Here is a 23,886-nt window from a genome sequence, read left to right on the forward strand (position 1 = left end):
ATCGATATCAAACGGGCATGGCTGCCCGATATTATGGTCCGATTGCTGCAATCTGAATCAGTGCAAAGCAGAAGAGCACTGAATTGAAGGAAGGGGGACAAAAATATATAGAATTAAAAATAAATAAAACAGGCCGTAAAGAGAGGCAGAAAGCCGTGCAACAAGAAAATAATAAAGATCAGTATGGCAGCCTGTACAGGCACAGTTGAGGTTCCCGTTCTTTGATAAGACGTTTGAATTGTCGGAACGCGTCTGCTGCTTTCAGCTCAACAGGCAGGCTGTTCCATAAGCGGCAAGCCACAGAAATTGGTCGACACGACCCTGAACTATGGCGAATGATGGGCAGCGGCACATTGCCTATCACACAGCCCCTTATTGTGAGGGCACCATGGTCGGGCCAGACCTGGAGGCGGGATTCCAGGAGACTATTGGCGCTGCCGTGGTGGAGACGGTAGACGAGGAGTCAGAGTTTGCACTCTGCTCGCTCGATCACAGGGCAGATGCCGAGTTGCAGATAGAGTGGCATCGTGTGCACCAGTGGATGCTGGCTGGTAATACACCGAATACACCTCTTATCCAGTCTCAGTGAAACTTGCCGCTGTTCTTCCGAAAGACCCGGGAGAAAAGCATTGGTTGCATCAGGTGTGCCCGCTTGATGTTGAGGTGTCCCTGAATGTGGCGAAGAACTCTCAGTTTCTGTGACACCTTTTTCACCACCATTGCAATCTGAGGGCCCCAACGAAGGCGTTCGTCCAGCTGAATCCCCAGGTACTTACCGACAAAATCTACGTCAATGCGACTGATATGGATCAGTATATCGTCTGTAAACGTCATAGTGTAAGCAGGCTTTGCAGCAATGACGACATCACGCAAACTAGTACTTCTATCACTGAGATACGTTCACTGACATTCACTCGGTACTACAGCCACTATTAAAAGTCAGGTATCATGCTTGACATATGCACGTATTCACGTGACATCCCAATGCGAGTATGCTTGTTCGTAAAATTCATATACCGTAAAACCGGAAACAAACCGAAACGAAGCCAAGATTAAGGATGCATCGATGGTTATGTTTCACGTACACGCGTACTACTCGGTATATTCCTATCTCAGGGCCAGAAGAGTTTGCGAGTGGTCCGGCCGAAGTCCGAGGGGGGTCCAGAGGATCTCCCGCGGGGAATTTTTTTGAGAATTTACGTGAAAATGAGCGTATTTGGGCATCTCGTGAGAGAGGCAGACAAATGTGACAGATGAAACTATATACATGTACAATTAGGCATCAGGATTGGTAAATCATTTTGAGAATTTATGTGAAAATGAGCGAATCTGGGAATCTCGTGAGAGAGACAGACAGATGTGACAGATGAAACTATAATATTATAATTAGGCATCAGGATTTGTCTGGAAAGATATCTATTTTAAACATCCCAAGGATGTTTAACCGATGCTAATTGGCGGCACCAAAATCATTGCCACATTGCCGCAAGCTGAGCAAATCTGCTTTGTCCTTGTGGACATACAGCAGAAGCAATGCATGAAGGCGTGCCTGGGCCATTGTGGTTCGGAGATAGGTTTTCAGTCGTTGAAGAGCTGAAAATGACCTCTCGCTGATGGCATTGCTTGCAGGCATGACGAGGATACACTTCATGATGGTAAATATCTCCGACAGTAGTTCCCTACCTCGACCAAGGTTGAGGAGGGCTGTCTTAATTGTGCCAATTGAGATGTTTCCACCTCCTATGCGCAAGGACTTGAGCAGCGGCAGTTGTGTTTGCAACAGTGGGACGTTGATGTCCGTTGCGTACATGTCCTCAACCCGTGCCAGCTCCGCACTGTAATCGTCTCCATTGGCAGCTTTCAGGACAACTCCCTCCAGGCAGCTGTAAACTTTGTATCCTGGCTGATCAAATCGCTCTTTGATGCATGCCATCACAGTATCAGTAGCGGCAAAGTAGATAGGCTTGTAATGGTCAGCAGGGCATTCAGCATAGTGACCCTGGCCTGTACCGACAGCAAAGCGAGCTGGTGTCTTCCACTTCCTCGCTAGAACTGGCTCATCTACGTCATTGGCTGACTGCACTTTGACAACATCCGCCCGAAAATGTTTCAAAAGATGTATCATTCCGGAGGCTTGTAAGGGATCGCAGAGTGATGGTTGCTGCTGCCCGCCCCTCAGCAGCAGAATTATCCTTCTTCTGCAACGTCTTGCTCAGGTTCTCGGCAAGGCCAAGAATTTTGCGTCCCAGCATCACTCCCAACAGGAAACGGTACAGCGAGAACTGGTGCGCAATTCCACTGACTCGAGCTGATATCTCAGCATCGTACTTAGCCATTGACTCAAACTCGGTAAGGCTGGCTTGCGGGACCGAGTAGTTGCTTACAATGCTAGCAAGGGAGACTGAGCGAGTGGTCCATCTTGTGGGGCATAGAGTGCGAAATCCTGCTTGGTCAGGAGCCACATCATCCTTGAGCCTTTGATATGTGGCATTGCGCTTCGCGGAATACTTCAGAAGTTTTGACAACTCAAACACGACGTATCCTGTGAGCCATTACCTGCAGGATCTCATTTTGCATATCATGGCCAGTGTATTTGCTGCTTTTCCGTTGCAACCACTCTGCAAAAGCTGGGTCACTGGAGCTGGTGAGCTTTAGAAGCTGACTGAAATTGCCATCTTCTTCCTGCGGACCATCACCACGCATGGGAAGTCCCTGTCTAGCGAGGAATCGAAAAGCAGACAGGATCTTCAGGAAGGACTCCTGGGCAGCCCTTTTGTCCTCCGCTAGTTTGGACGACAAGAGTTCACCCACATCTTTCATGGTGGCAGGCCTGTTTGCAATCGTTCTACAGCTTCGCGGTGGCACTCGGATGACTCGTGCCTCCTGAAACTTGTTGTCGCATCCTTCCAGTTCTGGAACCCCTTCGTCAGAAACGCCCCATCAGCGCAGCTAGCGATCGAACGTTTCTTCGAAACAGCCAAGCAGCAGGTGTGGCAAAACGCACGCTCACTCTTTGAACCCCAATGTAGCCATTCCCAAGAGGAGAACCAACTCGGCTGAAAGGAGCGGCACACAACATTCTTCACATCGAATGCGACAAGAGGGAACGTAAGGTCACACGGTTGAAAGGGCTTGTCCTCCACATCCAGAACCCGCTCAAGCTCGGTCCGGTATGTTTTGACAACGCCATCACGCCATCAGGATAATGGAACACGAACTGTAAATAACTAATTGTAACTACTCGTAATACTGGAACGACTGGAGTCAGATTTATCGTACAAGTGTCATGTAGATCAACTACAAGAAGTTGCCCCGCAGGGCTGTAAACTATGCTACAATACAAGAAGTTACATTTCAATTGCCCTGTGTACACGCTACACGTGCGAAAGGCTAGTCTTCCGGGCCCAACGCGATCGAGAGTTGACCGCGGATCACATAGGACCGCCAAATCTGGAGTCAAGACGCACATCGTTTTGGTGGTGCGTAGATCTACTTATGACCTCGGGTTGACTCCTGTACTGCTGTAGTGTAAATCCTCATGAGCTCAGTGTACGTGCATGCTACGCTTGACGGCCTGATGCGGCCAGGGTGTACATGTACCATGCATGCAGTGTACGTGTGTGCTTACTCTACGTGCCCTTTATCGAAAGACCGGTCATTTTTTTCCCAGCTTCCTCGATCTACATTGTACAGTATTCACGTAGATGTCTCTCAATCGAGTCTCTCGTGCTTTCGCTCGTTTCCATTGTTGACTCGCGTATGTATTTTTGATAGGATCTAGGAGAGACCGATGCTGCTTTGGTGGAAGGTGAGGTCGTGCATTGAACGATCTTTGTCACAAGTCCAAGTCCTGGCCCTCTGAAATTTTTTACACCGGTTTTGCATGAATCACGTGGACCATCCAGCTGGAAAAAGTGGTCCGACGATGGCCGGACTAGCCGGACCGGTTTCGGCGGCCCTGTATCTTATGCTGACCTTTCGCTCAAACATCCAGTCAACTTTCCTATCATGCAGGTGGTTTACATTGGGCATATATTAAGCCTCACTTATACCTCGAATAAGCCTCGCATAAACTCAATAATTATATACCTCATAGTTATTAATACAGGTGGAATCCTGATAATTCGAATATGGCTTAATTCGAACATACCGCTTAATTAGAAGTTTTTCCAGGACCGATTTCTATCAATACGATTCCCACATAAAATTTTCTGATAATTCGAACCTCGAACTGGACATGTCCGGATAATTAGAAGTCCCACAGATTCCACTTACGTAGAAAATGTGTGGGGTTTGTGCTGATAATTCGAAGTTCACCGTACACTGTACTGGTCAGTTCAGTTTGCACGAGCAGGCTGTGCCGGTCAGTCAGTTCAGTGTCCGTAAAATCTGTGTCTAAGGTTCATAGCGTAACTCTGCGTGACTATGAGAGCATTTCGACATACATATTGTGTTGTGGGTTCATGTTCGGATAATTAGAATGTCCGGATAATTAGAAGTTTTTTCCTGGCATTTTGAGGTTCGAATTATCAGGATTTCACCTGTAATATTATGTTGTGGTCCGATGGGTGGAGACGCATTTATCCATGGACATCCCCACCCACATCAAGGGGGAGTCGGCACAGCATGGCCAAGAATTGTCCGCAGAGCTCGCTTGACGAGAGCAATCATTCTCTCGTAGGTGCCACCCATGCACGTAGCATGACTTTAAACTACAAAGCATGCTCAACACTTTTAAATGTCCCGTCTGTGCCTCGGGAGGCAATAGAGCACACGACTTTCGGATCTCCACGATGACTTCACTCCACGCTTGGCCAATAGCCATCTTGGTAGTCTGGAACTGGGCCTGGGGCGCGTTATTCAACCACATTGCTTGTAGTAAGCCATCCCTGTGGCGACGAATCTTCAAAAGGCAAGAAGGAACAGTTGTGTGGTCATGTCTTAGACGAGTTCGAGATAATTATATTGCTTGTATTGTTAGACAGGTGATATATTGCTTGTATTGTTAGACAGGTGAACGGCACAGTCCACCCCTTCACTGGAGCTTCTCGGTTTCACCAGCAATTGACCAAAGTAGTCGTTCCCGGTATGCTTCAGCCACATTTACTCTCTCAGGCAGCAAGGGTGCCATGGCTGGCATGCGTAAGAGTTTGATGATGTTCTTTGATGATGTGAGGTTTGGTGATGAGTTGCTCGGAAGTAAGATAAGAAACTTTGTGTTATTTGCTTTCGTGCGTGCATGTGTGACCGCAACATAATATTGTCTGCACAGGGCTTTGATGCAGCAGTGAAGAAAGACCAGCATCTGGCTGTGGCGTATTTCCAGCGTGGCATAGCCCATCACTATCTCAACAGGTTGGTTCCAGTATTTTGTTTGCTGATTATTTATCTCGATTGTCAGTTGCACTGTGAATGCGCATAATCATATTCTGTTTCGAATGTTCTTCTAAAATTGAATACCCAAGCACAGTGCTAGCAAGTGAAGTCTGGAACGCTGTCTACTTTATTAGAGCCACAGACCTTGTGTATGTCTGCTGGGAAAAGTGCCCGGGATGATGCATGGGTCGAATGTCTTTCCGGGCTCTAAGTCAACATCAACCTGGATTTCATTTGCCACAACTGTAGTGTAGCAGATCAAATTTCATGGATCTCTCTCTCTGTCTCTCTCTCTCTCTCTCACGCACACACACACACACACACACACACACACACACACACACACACACACACACACACACACACACACACACACACACACACGCTCTCTCTCCCTCTCTCTCTCTCTCTCTCTCTCTCTCTCTCTCTCTCTCTCTCTCTCTCTCTCTCTCTCTCTCTCTCTCTCTCTCTCTCTCTCTCTCTCTCTCTCTATCCACCACCCCCATCCATCCCCCTCATACACAGCGATATGGATGCCGTGTCGGACTTCGATGAGGCACACCATCGAATGCGTGGTACGCGGGTGATTGACTACCGTCAGCTAGGAATGCCGTGCAAGCTTTATGAATGTGATGTAAGTCAGAGCTGGATCAGGTGGCGTTGCTTACTCTGGGGGGTTATGTACTCTTGATATTACCATACATGTAGGGAAGGTACAGCATATTACCATTCATTAGGGGAGGGTGCTGAGCCATAGAAGCTAATGGTCATGTTCATGATAGGCACACTGCATGTACCTGTATTTGCTACCGGCGTGTCTGATACTCCGACAACCACACCAATCTACCAGTACATGTATCATCTACCCTTTTGTTGTTGGTGAGCACACAGGTAGTTTGTATGGATAGATTACTATAGTTGCCTGGGTGTCTATCTATCTATCTATCTATTTATCCATCCATCCATCTATCTATTTATCCATCCATCCATCTATCTATTTATCCATCCATCCATCTATCTATTTATCTATTTATCCATCCATCCATCTATCTATCTATCCTTCTTTCTACGCGTATGTGCAGGTCCTATTGAATTCTGCTGTGACATATGCCAAGCTTGGTCGATCATCTGAAGCACAAGACCGGGTCAGTGATGCACAAGATGCACAGATTGAGAAACGGCACGAGCAGCAATGTCGAGACGTGTCATCAGCAATCCGGGTGGGTACTGCTGCTGCTGCTGCTGCTGCTGCTGCTGGACACAATATTTTTTATTTCTTCTGCTGCTGGATAAATCATCTAGCCTGGCCGGATACAACCCCTCGTGCCTTGGTATCAGAGTAGAACTTTTCTTCTCAAGTTTTTCTTTTCAACAGGTTATCCTTTCTGATTGGTTTCTGTTTGACTTATTGTTTTTAAATTATTTTATTCTTACGATGGCCCATGGCCAATAAGATAAGTTGTTGTTGTTGTTCCTTATTCTAAAAGAACTCAGATGGTGAGCCAAGGAAAAAATTGTAACATGGAGAAATGTGTTTTCCTCGGCTCGATGGCGCTTACGGAGCCCTCTTTGGAATTAGCACATATCCATGAACCTTCCAAGTTGTAAGGCCGTTGGTTAGCGCTATCGAGCAGTCCTCAAGCTGACTTTCATACCGTGGAATGTCTCAGTACTCCTTGTCAGTTTTGTGCTAGATTGTGCACGTCTGACTGTTCAAAATCTGGTGTAGTTGGTGGACTCGATCGCATACTAGTAACTTGTGCCCACATTTTTCCATGTTACGAAATTCTTTATTCTCGTTGTTTTTGAAATATGTTTTTATTCTCACGATGGCCTGTGGCCAATAAGAGAATGTTGTTGTTGTTGTTGTTGTTGTCGTTGTCGTTGTCGTTGTCGTCGTCGTCGTTGTTGTTGTTTGAATTCTTTATTCTCACGATGGCACCATCGCCAATAAGAGTTGTTGTTGTTGTTGTCGTTGTTATGTTTCTAGCAAGGTGGAAGGGGTTGTAGTATCATAACTATGCCCGATGCTGCTCTCTTCCGCCCAGCCAAGCAAAAAGTGGCAAATATCAAGAAAAAGAATCATCTTGGTGATGCGAAGGTGAGTTTCCAGTTGCGCCTTTAAATTGAGTGTGCACTGATACCTCAGTTGTCCGGACATCGAAGTTTCAAGCCAGGATAGAAAGAAAGAGATACGAATAGACATGTACACATAGGCTGAGAGAAATGAATGCTTGTGACAATCATCATGTGCTAGTACAAGAGTAGTATGTATACAGCTGGTTCTACAGTTGGCACATACCCTGCCCCCAAAAAGGGGGTGTTATTGATAATACCGTAAAAGTCCGTAAATAAGTACGTATTTACTTTCGAATTTAGTGACCACACCCGTACTAACTTTCGGGCGGGTACTGACTTTCGGGCACGAACTAACTTTCGGACCTGACTTGTGTGTAGTGGAGAAGTCATTTGTCATGTTGATGTACATGCTACGTGCTGCATGTGCGCACCGTACCGGTACTTATTTCGGGCAGTATGTTTATCGGGCTTGACTTGACTTCAACAGACAGAGCCAAAAGAATGAAGGGGGTATTTCTTTCGGGCAGGTACTTATTTACGGACTTTTACGGTACTGTAAAACCGGGCATTTTCGGTGGTGTACTATTTTCGGTATTTCCCAAACTCAACGGTTTGGTAGCGCGAAAATTTTGGTAAACCAGTTTTCCAGATCCAAAAATGCATTTTGCACACTGTGTGGCATGGCATGGTTGAATTTTAGGTCCTGTTTTATTTTAGATAAAAAATTACCTGTACCGAAGTTGTGAAAAGAAGAAGGACAAAATGTTACCAGTTATGACTAACTGTCCACCAACGTAACCAGATCTTATACAGTCAGCGAGTGCGACAAAACATTTTGTCCTTCTTCTTTTCACAATTATTTAATTGGCTCACCATCCGAGTTACATTTTGTACCGAAGTTACCGAAAATAAATCTCCACCGACATTTTCTGGTTTTACAGTAACCCATTTTTTGTCTATTTTCCGGGCGTCCGGTTCTTTTACGTAAAAATGATTTTGGTGGGGTTGGATGTGATCTTAGTTGGCTCTGAAAAACTCCTATTGAAAACTCATTGTTTTCATCATTTTTAACTGCATTTTCAATTTTTTTGGCTCATAGTTTCCTGAGTGATAGGACCTGTGGCATGTCACCGATACGACTAATCCTCCACTTTCGTCGTCGACTCAAGCAGGTTCTCTTGCCATTTCTTTTCGTCTGCACGGTGGCAATGGTTTTGTTAGGTCTGTCAGGAAGACCTTACAAGTAGTGCAGCTCTCTTGTTTGACGACTCCCTGGATCATGGAGTGTTTATCCTGAAAAATTCGCCGATAACCGAACTATGCTGAACACGCCGAGATAAAGCGCTGGAGCTAGGGTCCAGCTGATAATGCTCTGAAATCTTTTGTATAATGCTAACCACAATGCTCCAAACCTATCTTATAATGCTATTATAATGCTTCAGTATTAAAGGTTTATAACGCTCTTGATCTGGGACAAAAAGGGAGAAAGGCTGCACATTGTCAAACTTCCAGGAAGGGATGCACATAGTCAATCTGCCTCTGAAGCTGCCACAATATCTCTGACCAGCTCCAACACCTCTTAGTACTATAAGACATGATCACTTCTCTAGTGGCTGCTCTCCATTGCAACTTTGATGCAGGGCTGTGGCTGAATAGTGTGTGTATCAAATCTTTTCCCCTCATTATCCAGGTAGTGAGAGGTGAAAGCGATTATTGCTGGTGATCGTTGGGATGAAGTTAATCTTGGCCAGTGGTATTCCTACCTTCAGTCAAGCTGCCCCTGGTTCCACTGCTTCCACTCTGTGAACAGTCTCTTCATCGGAAACAGTAGACGTTAGGCCAGTTCCTCAGAGCCAATTTCGGATCGAGATCCCTCCTATTTGCGGAAAGCCTGAAAACATGTAGTCAGAAGTTATTTTGCCGCTCTACATCCTTTGCTTGTGCTGTCTTCTTCTCCTTGTGGTGTTGTGCAGACAAATGGTTGGCCACAATACTCTTCTTTTTTGATAGCACTTGACTGCAGGCTTGGCATTACAACCACTAACTTTACGTGCTTCGCCAAGAAAGTCAGACACGCGGTGCTGAGTGCTCGCATGGACTTGGTACTGAGTCCATGAGTAATTCTAGTTCTTTTCGAGCTTGCTGGGCGAGTGGACTCGGTAAAGGCAGTTCTTTGGAATGAGCTCTTTCTGTTTATAGCCGCGTCTTCACCCTGGTTCAAATTTATCAATGAATCAGTGCCTACTTCAATATCGCTAGAGACGCTATCACCAGAGCCTGAGGCATATCGAGAAAACTCCTCTTCGTCTGTTTGATATTCACTTCGCGTACGTCTCTGCCATGGCTCTCCATGATTTCTAAAATACCTGCTTGTAAACCATCGTTTCGGATTTGTGTAACAACTTTGTTTGGGCATGCTATAATCTACATGAATACCTGACTGCATTGCTGCTAAAAGTGTTATGTATCTACACAAAGTCATGCACATGTACCGTAAAGTACCGTTGATCCACCCCCTCTCTAATTCCCGCCCCCTGTCGATTTTTCTACTTGTGAAGCGACTTCGGCGTATACAACGAAAAACGATGTTGAACCGACGCATGCACTGCTATACACAATGCGTGCCAATCCAAGATGAAAATGTGCACAATTCAGCACATCGAGTTTGATCCTTAACGTTGTTGTACATCGTACTGTACTTGACAGCCTTGATCTAATTCCCGCCCCCTGCCGAAAACCCAGCTAGGAAGCGACATGGCGTGGGGGGGGGGGGGGGGATCAACGGTATGTTACGGTACAGGTATAATGCATGGCACGCGCAGCATTCTAACAGACCAGCTGGAAGCATTTCAGACACGATGAGGGTTGCACCTCATGACTGTAGCCGATTGTTGCGAAAAACCTTGGATTTCCCGATATTAGAGAGGTTGCATACAGTGTAATAATTAGTGAGTAAAAAGTACTACAGGTAGACTCCCTTTAATTCGAACCTCAAATTGCCAGGCCCTAACTTCGAATTATCCAGAACTTCTAATTATCCAAATGCAGCCCCATGCACTGATATGTATGTCAAAATGCTTGAAATCGCATGCTGAATATTTTTGCACATTTTTATTTGCATCAACGAAACATAGGTGGTCGTACCGGTCGTGTACAACGGATCATCAACAAACTGGATCGACACAAAATCATTTTGACATCTTCATTTTCTAGTGAAGAAGTTGTCAGTCACTGCAGCTTTCCTGAAACAGTTTCAACGGAAAAGAACTGCGCTGCCTAATCCACGTCATGAAAGGCCGTCGGACAGCAGCATGTCATTCTGAAGAACGGAAGTGGAGCATAGGCATAGACTATATTTACGACAATAGTGTTTTTGTGCCCCAACATCTCCTCGCACGAGCTGGCGCGGCAAGAAAGGCCATCGAGATCCGCGAAGAGAGTCAGCCACCTGGAAGACGTCGTCTTCAATCAAACCTTTGCAATTTGCCTCGCACGGGCTTGAAAGAAATTCCGAGAGAAGGTGGGTTTCTTGAACGCTATAGTCGATCCTGCAGCGGACCATCGATCGATTTTTGAGCTACTCTTGGCTAGAGAAGGAGAAAAGAATGAACTTCGAATTACAAGGATAGCAACTCAATCTCACTTCGAAATAAGCATTCAAAGGACATAGCCAATGTACTGTAAATAGCTCTTCTGTACGAAGACTGGGTTCGAATTATCCAACCGGCGCACTTTTCGTACTTCGAATTATGCATTCGATTTTGACTTGAAGTGACTTGCAGAAGATCGGTACGACGAAAAAGTTCGAATTACACGGAATGTTCGAATTATACCGTGTTCGAATTAGAGGGAGTCTACCTGTACTAAAAACGTAATCGATCTACGGAAAGTCTTGTGTGCACTGCTTGCAGATCCGTGTTTCGCCATACGGAGTTTTCAAATCACGTAGCTGCCGTTGGCAACTCCAAACACGACAGTGTACGGCCTAGGGAGAGAGTCATGAATGTATACTCCAATCCACTTACGGAACACCTCCATTAGTAGAGCTCCATTCACCTACTCTACGTAGGCAACCTTGCGTAAGTGGAGTGCAAACTCGCGAATTCACGGGTTTCCCTGGCCACTTTACGTAGTGCGGAACCTCTATAGTATCTACTAAGAACCCCGTAATGCCACTCACACCTAATGCCCGTAATGCCACTCACACCTAATGCTCCATAATACTCTGATGCTCTAATAGTCTCAAAATGCCGAATACAATGGCGGCATTATGCGCTGCACCCTAGCCGGAGCCTCGTCGTCGTGTCGTGGGGATTGACAGTTAGGGATTACATGTACTTGGGGCACAAACATTCTAACAATGACATTAGACATAACGAGCTGGTGGTAAGCAATGCTGATGATGATGAACAGCAAGTCAGGGTGCACTATACTCCAGCGAGTACTGTATTCGTTGTTTTTGAATAAGATACTTATCTGCCGGGATATTCTACAGCCCACCCCCTTTCTGCTAGTACCTGGATTGTTTCTATTTTGAATTTTATGGACGGCCCTCATTATAAGGCAAGGTGTGCGACTGGCACCCTCCATCCGTACGGTTCAGTAAAGTATGTGTATGTGAGTGTATGTTCAGGAAAGTATGGGTCAGTTTATGCACAGACAGCTATCAGACTAGTGTACGGGTACATAATGACCTGTGAGATTGAGAAGCACAAGAGCCACTGAAAAGTCTTTTGCACACACACGCACACCACACACATACACACACGCGCACACACATGTGCACGCGCGCGCGCGCGCGCACACACACACACACACACCAAAAACACGCAAAATCAAATAGCTGATCCGCCACAGCGTCGATTGCCATAGAATAGCAAAGCACAGCAGTGAACACAATCAGCCGACATTTGGCTTTTTTTCATTGTTTTGTGTATTTCATATTCAGGTATTATCATCAGTCATCGATCAGGACCAGTTTGCCGGCTTTATGGGCAAAAAGGTGAGTTACCCGAGCAGCCACTGGCATTGTGAACTCTCCGATGTTGTTTATAACCCTTTGAGAGGCACAGATAAGTTGTGGAAGTATTCTGTCGTCGTTTTCTTCTCCACTACGGCAATTTTGTTGTTGTGAAAATTGCATTTCTTTGTGCGAAAAAGCGTATTCCGGGCATTGGTCACAGTGTGGATTTGACTGAATTGTTCAGAAATCTGAATGGTACATGTACCGTAAAGTACCGTTGATCCCCCCCCCCCCCCCCCCCCACGCTATGTCGCTTCCCAGCTGGGTTTTCGGTAGGGGGCGGAAATTAGATCAAGGCTGTTAAGTGCAGTACGATGTACAACAACGTAGAAGTTCAGACTCGATGTGCTGGATTGTGCACATTTTCATCCTGGATTGGCAAGTATTGTGTACAGCAGTGCATGCGTCGGTTCAACATCGTATTTCGTTGTATACGCCGAAGTCGCTTCACGGGTAGAAAATTGACAGGGGGCGGGAATTAGAGAGGGGCGGATCAACGGTACTGGTACTTTACGGTACTTTACGGTACTTGACGGTACTTTACGGTACTTTACGGTACTTTACGGTACTTTACGGTACTTTACGGTACTTTACGGTACTTTACGGTACTTTACGGTACTTTACGGTACTTTACGGTACTTTACGGTACTTTACGGTACTTTACGGTACTTTACGGTACTTTACGGTACTTTACGGTACTTTACGGTACTTTACGGTACTTGACGGTACTTGACGGTACTTTACGGTACTTTACGGTACTTTACGGTACTTTACGGTACTTGACGGTACTTTACGGTACTTTACGGTACTTGACGGTACTTGACGGTACTTTACGGTACTTTACGGTACTTTACGGTACTTTACGGTACTTTACGGTACTTTACGGTACTTTACGGTACTTTACGGTACTTGACGGTACTTTACGGTACTTTACGGTACTTTACGGTACTTTACGGTACTTTACGGTACTTTACGGTACTTTACGGTACTTTACGGTACTTTACGGTACTTTACGGTACTTTACGGTACTTGACGGTACTTTACGGTACTTTACGGTACTTTACGGTACTTTACGGTACTTTACGGTACTTTACGGTACTTGACGGTACTTTACGGTACTTTACGGTACTTTACGGTACTTTACGGTACTTTACGGTACTTTACGGTACTTTACGGTACTTTACGGTACTTTACGGTACTTTACGGTACTTTACGGTACTTTACGGTACTTTACGGTACTTTACGGTACTTTACGGTACTTGACGGTACTTTACGGTACTTTACGGTACTTTACGGTACTTTACGGTACTTGACGGTACTTTACGGTACTTTACGGTACTTTACGGTACTTTACGGTACTTTACGGTACTTTACGGTACTTGTACTTGTACTTGTAAACTGCAGCAGCTACATGTAGTTGGCAGTAGGAGGTAATTGCAAGGACACATGCGAAGCCAGGCTATCAGATTATTTGAGAACTGCGACTCAATGGTTTATGTGTATATGTGTGTTTCTTGTGCTGTGTGTTTTTTCTTCCATTCTGTTGGGACAGGAGCTTGAAGATGGTGGCAGTTCACCACCAGTATCCAGATCGCCACGCATTCGCTCTCCACGTTTTGGACGGCGCAGCGACATTCAGTATCGTGCTATCTACAGCTTTGAGCCCAATACTAATCTTGAGGTGGCACTCCGTGTTGGTGATATCTGTGTGGTCAAAGAGAAGGATGCCGATGGATGGTTTACTGTCACCAACATTTCGACAAGCAAGGTTAGATCTCTCACTTTCTATGTACTTACATCTATCTCAAATATCATGTATGCTCAACCATTTTATTTGAAAGGGGGCGACCAAAACTTGAAGGGAGGAGAGCCACGTTCTGTCGCTTTGTCTACACGCCTGGCAAACCTGCTGTTCTTCTTTTCTGTTGTTTCAGTTGTGATGATGTGTACCAGGGGCGTCACCGGACCCCTTCACAGGGGGGGGGGGGGGGGGGGGGGGGGGGTGCACAGGAAAAAATTTGCACAGGAATTTTGCCCAGCCATGATGGCATCGATAACAAACTCGAAAGCATAATTAATAGCATTGCAAGAAGGGCTGGCCCATTTAGCCTCGCTCCACCCATAGTGCTGCGCATATACGTCTTCAGACGTCGCAGGCCACTGATGCTACGTTCACAGGAGCAGGTCGTCACAGGCAGAGATGCAAGCAGAAGCAATAGCGTTGCTACACCATGGCACAGGCTGTCCGCTGCAAGCTTCGCGGCGTCAACTAGTGCTACTGGACGGCTGCCTGCAGGACAAGCTGTCAGGACAGCATGCCAGTTGTCCAGCTCTGCACGAAAGCTTCTCAAGCTGCATCCATCTGGCAGGTCATCTTCGCTGGATGTGGCAAAATCCATGGCACGCTCCTTGGCTTCATCGGGGTTTGCCAGCAGTAGACTAGGGAGAAGGTGCATTCCATGCGCGATCTTCTGCTGCAGTGGACCAAACCGCTGATCGAACTGGCCCAGAAGCTCATCCAACAGGGAACTGTGACTGCCCGACGGTAATAATCCTCGGGAGTTGCAGCCGGGACGTTGTTTCGGTGCTTCTGGCGGCCACAGGTACGGGGCTTTGATGGAACAACATCAACAGTGGCAGCCATATCAATAGCCTCCTGAAGCCAACGGCGGTGTCGAGCATCAATTTCTGTACACGCTGTGTTGAGGCTGGCTCTGGTTGCGTCAATCTGGCTGTAAGCCTGGCAAACGTCGAGCGCTTTCTCTTGAAGGCTAGAAGACAGACTCTGAACGTAGGCCATGATGTTGGCTGTGATCGTGAACGCACTGATGAACGAGAAATCGGTGATGGCCCTGAGCAGTGAGGAAGCAGCGCTGCAGCTGTCGGCTTTCCACTGTGCACGGTCATTTGCGATGTCCTCGAGCGTGGTCACGACAGCTGGGTACAGGTTGCTAAAGCTGACCGGTGCTGTGTGGCGTTGGACCCAGCGGGTTTTGCATAGGCTGACCAACTTCAACTTGCGGGAGTCATGGATGGCGTCACTGGGTGTAGTCTGGATGACTGCCGTCAACTTTTGCTGTCGCTTCGGGCTGTTCTCAAAGAAGAACGACACTTGCTGAAGCATTGTCCACATGTTGGACACCAGCGCAATCGCTGAGATTGCCATTACGCACAAATTCAGGGCATGAGAGTTACAGTGGCAGTACAGTGCCTTCAGGTATTCCCGCTGGATCACTGCAGCGCACCCATTGAGCATGCCAGCCATATCGGCCGCGCCATCGTATCCTTGGCCGCGGCACTTGCTGAGGTCTACATTCCAATGCCACAGACAATCAAGGATCTTGTTCGTGAGAGCAACTCCAGTAGTTCCGTGTCACAGGTCACAAATCCCATGAACTCTTCATGGACCTCGTAATTCTCAACAAATCGGAGAACCGCAGGCATCTGTACAAGATTGGACGTATCTGTTCCCTCATCGGCCAATAAGCTGAAGAATGGTGCTGCGCGAACTCTATCCAGGACTGAGTCACGTATGAATTGACCACAGCAGTCGATCAGCTCATTCTGGGACGTTGCGGAGCAGTAATGCACTCTGTTCCCTCCAGTTCCACTGGCATGCAGGTGGAAGTCTCGGAGAATAGCAGGATCTCCAGCTTTAGCACGGAACTCCAACAGCGCAACGAAGTTGCCAGGATTGCCACCTTCGTCACTGAATAGCAAGACATCATTGTTGGACTGCTGAACATGAATAGTTTCATTGCAATGGCCACGTAACGGAATATTCTGTTTGCCACAGAAGATTACGCAATCCAAGATACTCCTCAGTTTCTCCTCATTGTCTTTGGCTTGTAGAAGATGATCGTCAACCATCTGATCTGCCACATCAGCCCCGCCAGCTGCGACAACGGTCTGGAAATTTCCATACTTTGCCATCGCATATAAATGTGACTTCTGCTTCTCATGCTTCTCCAGGAGAGTGGTGGCTTTCTTGAAATTGACCAAGGGCTTCGGTGTCAGCTGCCCATGATCAGCACCAGATGGAAACAGCAAGCATGGTAGACAGAATCCTCCATCGCACCTCGGGGAGTACACGAGTCAAGCGTGGTCGGTAAGCCACTGGATACGAAAGCGTCGTGGTCGGTAAGCCAGGGACTGGGTGACATGGGAAAGCGTACTTGGGCCCAGGGACAAAGTGAAAATTAATCAGATCAATCTTCCTCTCCTGAGAAGTCGACGATGGATGTGTGGACCATTTGGAATTCTCCTAATCAAAATCCTCAGCAGCGGCAATGTCGTTGTCAACCTGGACAACCGGTTCCTCTTCAACCTGGACAACAGGTTCCGCTTCAACAGGACTGCGTGCCGGTTCTTCGTCAGGTCCCTCATCGTCCGATTCCCCTGGCCCAGTTGCAACAGGAATGGCTTCGTCGCCTCGCCTCGCTCCAGGGTTCGCATTCCTCCGAAAAAGTCCGCTGATAGTGAGCTGGCCAGACGCTTTCCTTTTCGAGAAGACGACATTTTGAGAGGAAACAGCTCCAAAGACTCTTCAAGTGTGGTGACCTGACTAACTTACTTGCGACCACACTGAATTATTTATTTCTTCTGTTTCAAACACCCAGCACGCCGCCGCGCGTGTAGATTCTAGTACAAGGCCAAATGATGCAGTGCTGCACACACGTGCACGCGTACGCGCGTAGTAGGTAAGTACTAAATTAGTAGCAGTAGTACTAGAGTACTAGTACGACCCGTCATGTACATGCACTCGCTACATGCACTCACGCGATCGCGGCAGCGCAGTACAACTAGTTTTAGTGCATGCAGTTTATTAGTAGATTCTACCAGCACTACACTTTTCATAACCAGGAGTTCGCAAAAAACCAAGGTCGAATTTTTTAGGGGGGTGCACGTCCCTGTGTACATCTGTGTGAACCCTCTGTACTTTCTGTACTTCCTGTACTTTCTGTACAGTCTGGCCTGGCACCTGGCTCATATCTAGAACCTATTGAGGGAAGTCTCAGTCCCAGTACTTCACAGGTACGGTGTGTGTGTGCGTGTTCGTGTGTGTGCGTGTGTGTGTGTGCGTGTGTGTGACTCTGTGTGTGTGTGCGTGTGTGTGTGCATGTGTGTGTGTGCGTGTGTGCATATGTGTGTGTGTGTGTGTGTGTGTGTGTGTGTGTGTGTGTGCGTGTGCATGTGTGCGTGCATGTCACGAAAGCACGTACCGGTACATTCTTGTAGCAATAATGTCCATGACCTGTATGTCCTCTCACTGACAGGGTGCTTGAGTTGCAACTATTTGTTGGCTTCTGGCAATGTTCTGGCTATGGCAATGGTCAAACGGATGTTCCGGGTACGTGCATGTAAGCCACGGGTATTGTTAACAAATGGCGCGTGTGAGTGTTGATTACCAGTTTGTTCAGTGAAGGTACGCCAGTTTGTCTACTAGCTTCTTAAGTTGTGTTTGTGTGCTCTCTACTCTTGTCATGTCTCTATTCTGACTGTCAACCATGTGACCGATGTCGATGGGCCACCAGAAACGGAAGAAGTCAGACCAGTTGAAATTTCTTGGCGTTGGAAAGAAATCAGCCGGTGACGACGCACATCCTGTAGCTGAGAAGAAGGCTGCACCAATGAAAGCGGTTGGTACATCTACCTCTGCATCTACACTCATGTCTCTCTTGTGTGAGCGCTAGATGACCGGACACTGTCCATAACTTTGAAATGTCCCTAACTCTGAATCACATTGTCTTTCAATGGGAACGACCAGACATCTGGCATATGACATCACTATTTCCGCAATTTTTTTACAAAATAGTAGTAAAATTTTCACTAAACCTCACCCACAGGGTGCCTGGTAGACTGAGGTGCCCATCACTACGAAGTCCAGATAAGAGAGATATGTGTGGACTGGTATCTCTATATATTATACATGTGTTAGAACACACCCATCTGCACGCACACATCTGCACGACATCAAGAGCATTGAGTTGTGGGGACGTGCGTGGTTTGTCAATCGCTGTTTGTCAGGCTCGCAGTGAATATTAGTGTTACTAGTGGCAGTATGAGTGACCCTGCCACATACTTTGAGAGCCCAGTGTGCTGGGTGAGTGAGCCACACTACACTGTAGCAACATGAGCCTGGTCCGAATCTCACCTTGCTGTGCTGGAGGCAGTGCACATTGCCAAGCTGAAGCCTGAACTGTGTGTGCAAAGGAAGTATGTGCGAAAGTTGTCACTGTTTTGAAATTGTCGTACCGTGGTCCCCACTGTTGTTTGATACTAGTAATATTCATTGTAGTACCATGGTCCCCACTGTTGTTTGATACTAGTAATATTCATTGTAGTACCATGGTCCCCACTGTTGTTTGATACTGGTAATATTCATTGTAGTACCGTGGTCCCCACTGTTGTTTGATACTAGTAATATTCATTGTAGTACCGTGGTCCCCACTGTTGTTTGATACTGGTAATATTCATTGTAGTACCGTGGTCCCCACTGTTGTTTGATACTAGTAATATTCATTGTAGTACCGTGGTCCCCACTGTTGTTTGATACTGGTAATATTCATTGTAGTACCGTGGTCCCCACTGTTGTTTGATACTAGTAATATTCATTGTAGTACCGTGGTCCCCACTGTTGTTTGATACTGGTAATATTCATTGTAGTACCGTGGTCCCCACTGTTGTTTGATACTAGTAATATTCATTGTAGTACCGTGATCCCCCACTGTTGTTTGATACTAGTAATATTCATTGTAGTACCGTGATCCCCCACTGTTGTCTGATACTGGTAATATTCATTGTAGTACCGTGATCCCCCACTGTTGTCTGATACTGGTAATATTCATTGTTTCACCATGTAGTTGGCGCCACTAGCGCTATCTTTTAAAGTGCTAATTTGTCAATGCTCTGACCGCCAAAGTGCCGGTTATAAGGACTTGCTTGATACCTTGTTAATCACCATTGTATTCGACTTGAAAAGTAATGGTACGAAAGGCCTAGTCGAAACGATATGGCTTCTGTGCTTCGTGTGCTGAATACCAATATTGTATTGGTAATGAATTGATCACTCAATCATCTGATGTTATATCTATCCTGCCTACTCTGTACTGTGGTGCCTACTGCAGCTTCCTGTTCCTGGTGGTCCCAAGCGTCCAGCTGGTGGACCGCCACCTAAAGTTCAGCCTCCCAAATCTCCTGGCCCAACAGTAGCTGTGAAGCCTAAACCTCCAACAGCTGCAAAGGTACTAGCCGGTGTAATGTGTGGGTGTGGGTGTGTGTACATGTGTGTGTGTACATGTGTGTGGGTGTGTACATGTGTGTGTACATGTGTGTGTACATGTGTGTGGGTGTGTACATGTGTGTGGGTGTGTACATGTGTGTGGGTGTGTACATGTGTGTGGGTGTGTACATGTGTGTGGGTGTGTACATGTGTGTGGGTGTGTACATGTGTGTGGGTGTGTGGGTGTGTGGGTGTGTACATGTGTGTGGGTGTGTGTGGGTGTGTGGGTGTGTACATGTGTGTGGGTGTGTACATGTGTGTGGGTGTGTACATGTGTGTGGGACGTCCGTGCGTATGTGCTGGTGCTCTTTTAACCCTTTCCGTGCTAATGACGTCTATAGACGTCATGCGCACTGTACGCCAAACGACTAATGACGTCTATAGACGTCATGAGATTTGCGCAGTATATCGCTGTGCATAGATCAGTGTACAAACTTTCGTAACTCTGTCAAAAATCAGTCTATCGCGACAATCGATACATCGTTGGAAAGGTATTGAGCTCAGCTTTCCAGCAATATAAAGTTCTTCACGATAGGAGAAAGATTGACGGAGCGGCGACGGTGTGAACACAAAATTCACGGCACTGAGCGATCGTGAGTTTTTTTTGTTCGGGCGTTCGCAGTTTTCTGTTGCGTGCCAGGGGATTTCCCTTTAGTGCAGCGCATGCGTAATGGACACCAGCAAAAGCACGTGGATCTCAGCTTTGCAGCGCAGTTTGAATAGTGAAAATCGGCTGACCTGGAACAAGAAACCGAAAAAGAATGTGAGATCGAGTTGCTGTGCCTTTCCGAGGCATCGTGAAGTAGTTTCAACAGGACATAGAAGTTGCACCGCCATGCATATTGAGTTGAGAGCTACCAGGATGGATTCGCTTGGTCCTGATCTTTCCAACAAGCCCAGGATGATGAAAATCCATCCAGGCAAACTGAACTGAGAGAAAAATTCGTTCGGACATGTGAGCGAAAACGACACCAGGAGAGTCAGTGCGCTGGAAAGTCAGTTTGCTGGAGTAAAAGGGGCCAGCACGGAAAGGGTTAAGTTATACGCCTTATGCACATTGAACAGATGTATGAAATCCTGTTGAATCAGGTAAACCCGGCTGGCTGTTGAATGTACAGACTCCATAGGGTTTACTGCTATTTCCAATACGAAACATGCCCTGAAGGTGGAATAATTCAATGATGAAATTCGCATTGACTACACACATTGAATGAACACCTGGCCGGGAATGTGCACCCGTACGGGATTTCGTACACCTACATGTATACAATGTGTATAAGGCACTATTGCTAATGTACTACATGTCATGCTCACTCAATCTGGCGGCTAATTTGATTTTTTAGCAATCAGGGGGTACTTGAAAAAGAACACCGGATCACTATTGACCCGGTTGGGAGTATGCATGTGGGGTACTTTGTTTGTGCTTCAAGGCCCAAGGGCCTACATACAGTGACAGGCTGCAGGCGCGTGCAGACACCGGTGTGCGGATAGAGTGCCCAGGCCAGTACACATTGTTCATACTCAAGTACACCAGGGAGTCGTATACATATTTACGACTCCCTGGTGTACATGCAGTAGCTGCACTTGAACGTACCCGCCTCTGACCCGGTTGCAAGAGCTGCGACATGTACACGTGTACCCAGTTGGTTTGAAATCCTAGAGCGAATACTGCATAATTCTATTGACTGATTAGGAATGCTTATTGACTCCTTATATTGACTCGTTTTGGGGAATCAAGAAGTCGCGTGCAAGACACACACAGCCACAAAAAGCAACAGCACGAAAACCAGTAGTTGTGTCAGTAAAAAGAATACACACTACAAGTACAGAGACTAGAAAGCAAATCTAGGCAGCCAGAAGGCAGCCGAAAGAAAACTCAAAAACTCAGAAGCTTAAAAAAAGTTGCAAATTCATTGCCTGTTTGGTCGAACGACTATAAATAAAAGCACAACAAACAACAACAACATTTCTTGGTTTCTTGTTCAACTTTAGGGAGAAAGGGAAACTAGCAAACTACGCTTCTGTGGATGCAGCCATGAATTGATGTTGACTACATTGAAAGTTACATTGGTGCAATCTTTCTGAACACGACCCTTTTTACATCAGCAAAAGAGGTAGTGTCATCTTCATTGCCTTCATTGGCAGCAACAGAATCCGAGTTACAGAGTCTGAGCGAACACTTTCACAAGCATCATTGCAATCAGGAGCAGATTTACAACTAGCACTCTTATCATGGATGATCGCCTTCTTCATCCGAACGGCTTCTGAATGCTGAGTCCGGTCGTAAGACTGGAGGATGGCAATGGTCTTATAGCCAGAGACTGCACAGATCTTACGATCAGCCAAACTTGCTGCCAGTGCCTTTATGCGACATATGGTACTTGCTCGTACACAGTGGTTGCCCTACACCTTTGACAAGGCCGCTTGCTCACTGGTTCTACCCGCCGTTGTGGCTTAGTGGCATGTTCACTGGCATGTAGCGCACACCTGTTGATTCACTGAAAGGCTGAGCTTGCTGAAACAAGCGTAGGCAGGACAGGTGGAGATGAGGCAGATACAGCTTGATGACAGCTGAGACGCTTCCCCTTGAAAGAACGCAGCCCTATTGGAGCCACCGAGGGCTCGCAGAGGCGCATGTGGCATCGTAACGGATCCCGGACCACGGAAGCAGAAACTCACCGGGAAGAAGCTGAAGGCTTGTCGGAGCCCCAGTGAGACGATTCCAAACGGTCTGCGAGCAGAGTAGAGAGAGTGACCTAGCTAGAGACTGAACAACTAACGCCAACACTTGATACTTCGTGGCAAACGGAACTCGCCACACAAACGAATGGAAGATCACGGTAAACAGATTCTGCTTCTTGTTCTCTCTGCAACTACAGGTAAAGGTAGGTAGAGCGGAGCTGCCGATGATTGTTGATTAGGCCAGCAGTTCTGAACGAGGATCCAACCAGATCATCTTGATGATTTTTGCTCATGAAATCTTTCGACAGTCTGATATATACTCACAGCCTACATCCTCGTTCGTCTTGAATACCAGGTCATCCTTTCGTACCTGGGCTTGAATCTCGCGACCTCGTAGGCAGAAGTGAGATGAGATTGTGAACCAGGCGAATCTGCACAATTTCACTGGATTGTCCTCAGACTCAGCGTTGTCAAAGAATGCAGAGACTTTGTCACAGTCTTGGTAGCTCAATGGGTCCTTGTGCTGCACACTCACTTCTGTTCCGTCAGACTTGTTCCGCTTCAGAACAGCATTCAGGACAGGATTTGCACGAGTGAATTCCTTGTCTGAGTAGATACTGGATATTCAACGTTTTGCCAAACATTCTAAATATACTGTTGGAGATCTGCTTGACAAGTGATGTAGCTATTCCTTTTATAGACAGTGGCCATCTCGTTTCTTCAAAACAGTATGACAGTTCTCTAGTTTAGTCGCCCAACCGGTTGAGGAACAGGCTTTGATATTTGTACGGTTGATTCTTATGACTGCTAGTATGTGGAATACCGCATCTGGAGGCGTGCATGTGCGTATAGATATTTTACGACTCCCGTACTTCTCAACATCCCATTGATCCCACCAGCAACTTGTAGTTGTTATTTTTCAACTCCTGGGCACTCCTAAAAATTCGAAAACTCACCCATCGACTTTACAAAGAAGTCGAAGCATCGACTTACAAAGAAGTCGAAGTATCGACTTTACAAAGAAGTCGAAAGGATTCGGGAAATGCCAAGGAGAACGGTTCAAGTAAAATAAGTCTTGATAAATCTATTATTAGCCTATTCTATTGGTAAGGTTGAGGTAGTTGGAACCTCATAACCGGTCAATAACGTATATGAAATAGTAGAAATAGTCAGAAATACACAGAACAACAAAGCTAGCTGGTCACTCCTCTGAGTTTCATGCTTACGCAATCATCACCTACAGTCCATTTCAAAACTATAGACGCGTACCTAGGCAAAAACCGTTATGCCAGCATCTATACCACATAAAATCTGTGATCACTTTGTGCATAAATTTTTCCAAATTGGGCGTCTGTTATCCAATCGTTTAGAAACTATAATATAATATTATGAGAGTAATTGTGGAGCGGACCTGAGCAATATTCCGAAAACTATTCTCAAAAAG

General features: G+C 46.4%; 1 protein-coding gene across 1 annotated transcript in view; it reads left to right on the top strand.

Annotated features, from left to right (window-relative positions):
• LOC135820999 (neutrophil cytosol factor 2-like) overlaps positions 1-23,886 on the top strand; it is a 32,160-nt gene that overhangs the window by 387 nt on the left and 7,887 nt on the right. The window contains exons 2-10 of the mRNA XM_065334054.1: positions 5,273-5,355; positions 5,902-6,010; positions 6,459-6,596; positions 7,367-7,477; positions 12,404-12,457; positions 14,031-14,246; positions 17,447-17,512; positions 18,013-18,117; positions 19,606-19,722. Of these exons, the coding sequence (XP_065190126.1) occupies positions 5,273-5,355; positions 5,902-6,010; positions 6,459-6,596; positions 7,367-7,477; positions 12,404-12,457; positions 14,031-14,246; positions 17,447-17,512; positions 18,013-18,117; positions 19,606-19,722 (999 nt within the window). The remainder of the gene's footprint in view (positions 1-5,272; positions 5,356-5,901; positions 6,011-6,458; positions 6,597-7,366; positions 7,478-12,403; positions 12,458-14,030; positions 14,247-17,446; positions 17,513-18,012; positions 18,118-19,605; positions 19,723-23,886) is intronic.

Source organism: Sycon ciliatum, chromosome 1 (genome assembly GCF_964019385.1).
Source record: "Sycon ciliatum chromosome 1, ocSycCili1.1, whole genome shotgun sequence".
Taxonomy (NCBI): Eukaryota; Metazoa; Porifera; class Calcarea; order Leucosolenida; family Sycettidae; genus Sycon; species Sycon ciliatum.